We start from the raw sequence: 1,829 nt of genomic DNA, 5'->3' as shown, positions 1-1,829 counted from the left end.
GCCACATCGGCCACGGGGCGCAGAGGGGGCCCACATGACATCACTGGGCCCGCCCCCACGGCGCTGTCTGCTCGCCTGGGCCTCGGGCGCCGCGGCCGGGGAGGGCGGGGCCCGGGGAGGGCGGGGCCCGGGGAGGGCGGGGCCCGGGGAGGGCGCACCTGCCGCAGCTCCTCGCAGCCCAGCGAGAAGAGCCAGAGGTAGACGAGCCACTCGCACCAGGAGGGCCTGGGCTGGAAGTCCATCATGAGCACGTAGGCGAAGAGGCAGAGGAAGGCGAGGTAGGTCAGCGTGTTCAGGTAGAAGGCCACCACCGGGGCGCTGAGGAAGGCGCGTGCACTCGGCCGGCCCTTCCTGCGGGAGCCAGGGTCAGGGCCGCGCCACAGCGCCCCCGCGGGGCCGGCCTGGAGCCTCTGCGCAGCGGCGGCCCCTCGTCGGGGCACTAAGGGCCATTCTGGCCCTGATTTCCGTTGATGGTGAGGACACGGCCACACAATCTCTGCAGGCCGGAGGGCGGGTGAGTGTGACTGGGTGGGGAGGGGGTGGAGAGGGGCGCCCAGCAGGCCCTGGGTGCTGGCACAGGGGCACCCTGCCTGCTCCTCAAGCACATCGCAAGCGCTGGGGTCCAGCGGCAAGGACCCCAGGCCTCCGGGGCCCTGAGGCGGCTCCGGCCCAGCCCGCTGCTGGGCGCCCCGCGGACCTGAAGGCCACGAGGCCGGTGTAGAGCAGCGGGACGAACACCACGCACAGCAGCACCTTCCAGAGCGTGTTGTCCACACAGAGCTGGCCCCACCACTCCCGGGTCAGGAAGGCCTGCGGGCGGGAGTCTGGCTCAGACTTGGCACCACCCCGGGCCCCGCCCCCGGGGGGTGGCGCCTGCGAGGGAGAGGGCACAGCCATTGGGACAGGCAGGGGCAAGCTGGCTGCAGCAGGGCTTCGGCCTTAGGACCCGCCTTTCCGCTCTCCCCCCACCCCTGGCCCCCACCCCCGGCGGGGCGGGGCAGGCCGAGGCCACGGGCCAGGAGGGGACCGCGGCGCGTGAGCGGCCGGTGGGCTGGGCGGCCCTGGGTCCCGAGGCCACGTCTGTGCGCCAGCAGGCCGCGACAGGGCGCTGCCCTCGGAGGGTCACCTGGACGCCCCCGTGGGACATAAAGTCCATGTCCTCAGCCTCCTGGGCGAGCTGTAGGCAAGTGGTCGAGCCCCAGGTCTCTGACTCGTGGGTGAGCAGCTTCTGTGCTGCGTTCTCGTCGCTCCGGTAGCACTCGGTGAGCACCCCTGGGGGACGCAGGCCGTGGCCAGGCTGCTGGCAAGGCGGGGGGCGGGGCGGGGGCGGGGCGGGCCGGCAGGGCGGGCCAGGGAGGCGGAGCCGGCTCACCCATGGCCCGGTCCTCGTACTCCTCGGCCAGCGTCTCCAGCTGCTTCTGGCTGTCCGTGTCCGTCTCCTCCTTGGCCAGCTCCTTCAGGATCTTGGTGCAGGCCAAGGCCCCCGTGATGCAGTCCTGGCTCTGGGCATCGGAGGGTGCCGTGAGAGCTGGGTGGCCCGCCCACAGTCGGCCGGCCGGGGTGCCCAGGCCGCGCCCGGGGTCACGCGCAGCCCCGTCAGCGCCAGCACCGCCAGCCCGTCTGGCCCAGGTGCGCACTGGCCACACGGCTGACCCCGCCGGGGCCTCGGCTGGCTGCATGCGGGCCCCGCATTCCTGGCCTCTGGCCCAGCCCCCCAGTGGGGCATCCCTGGGGGACGGGTCCCCTCCCGGCTCAGGGTGCCCCCTGCTAGTGGGCCCGCACGGGCACAGACCCCCGGCCCGGGCAGCGCCCGCGGCGGCAGCAAGCAG

The 1,829-nt window shown here is 74.2% G+C and overlaps 1 protein-coding gene across 1 annotated transcript in view; it reads right to left on the bottom strand.

Moving 5' to 3' along the window:
- TRPM2 (transient receptor potential cation channel, subfamily M, member 2) overlaps nucleotides 1–1,829 on the bottom strand; it is a 23,631-nt gene that overhangs the window by 6,812 nt on the left and 14,990 nt on the right. The window contains 4 exon segments of the mRNA XM_012731191.1: nucleotides 159–347; nucleotides 679–810; nucleotides 1,127–1,272; nucleotides 1,373–1,502. Coding sequence (XP_012586645.1) covers nucleotides 159–347; nucleotides 679–810; nucleotides 1,127–1,272; nucleotides 1,373–1,502 — 597 coding nt within the window.

The sequence above is a fragment of the Condylura cristata genome, unplaced genomic scaffold, assembly GCF_000260355.1.
Source record: "Condylura cristata isolate star-nosed mole 26May11 unplaced genomic scaffold, ConCri1.0 scaffold00003, whole genome shotgun sequence".
In the NCBI taxonomy this organism is placed as follows: Eukaryota; Metazoa; Chordata; class Mammalia; order Eulipotyphla; family Talpidae; genus Condylura; species Condylura cristata.
The sequence above is the reverse complement of the archived record's forward strand: the minus strand, read 5'-3'. Positions and strand labels throughout refer to the sequence as shown.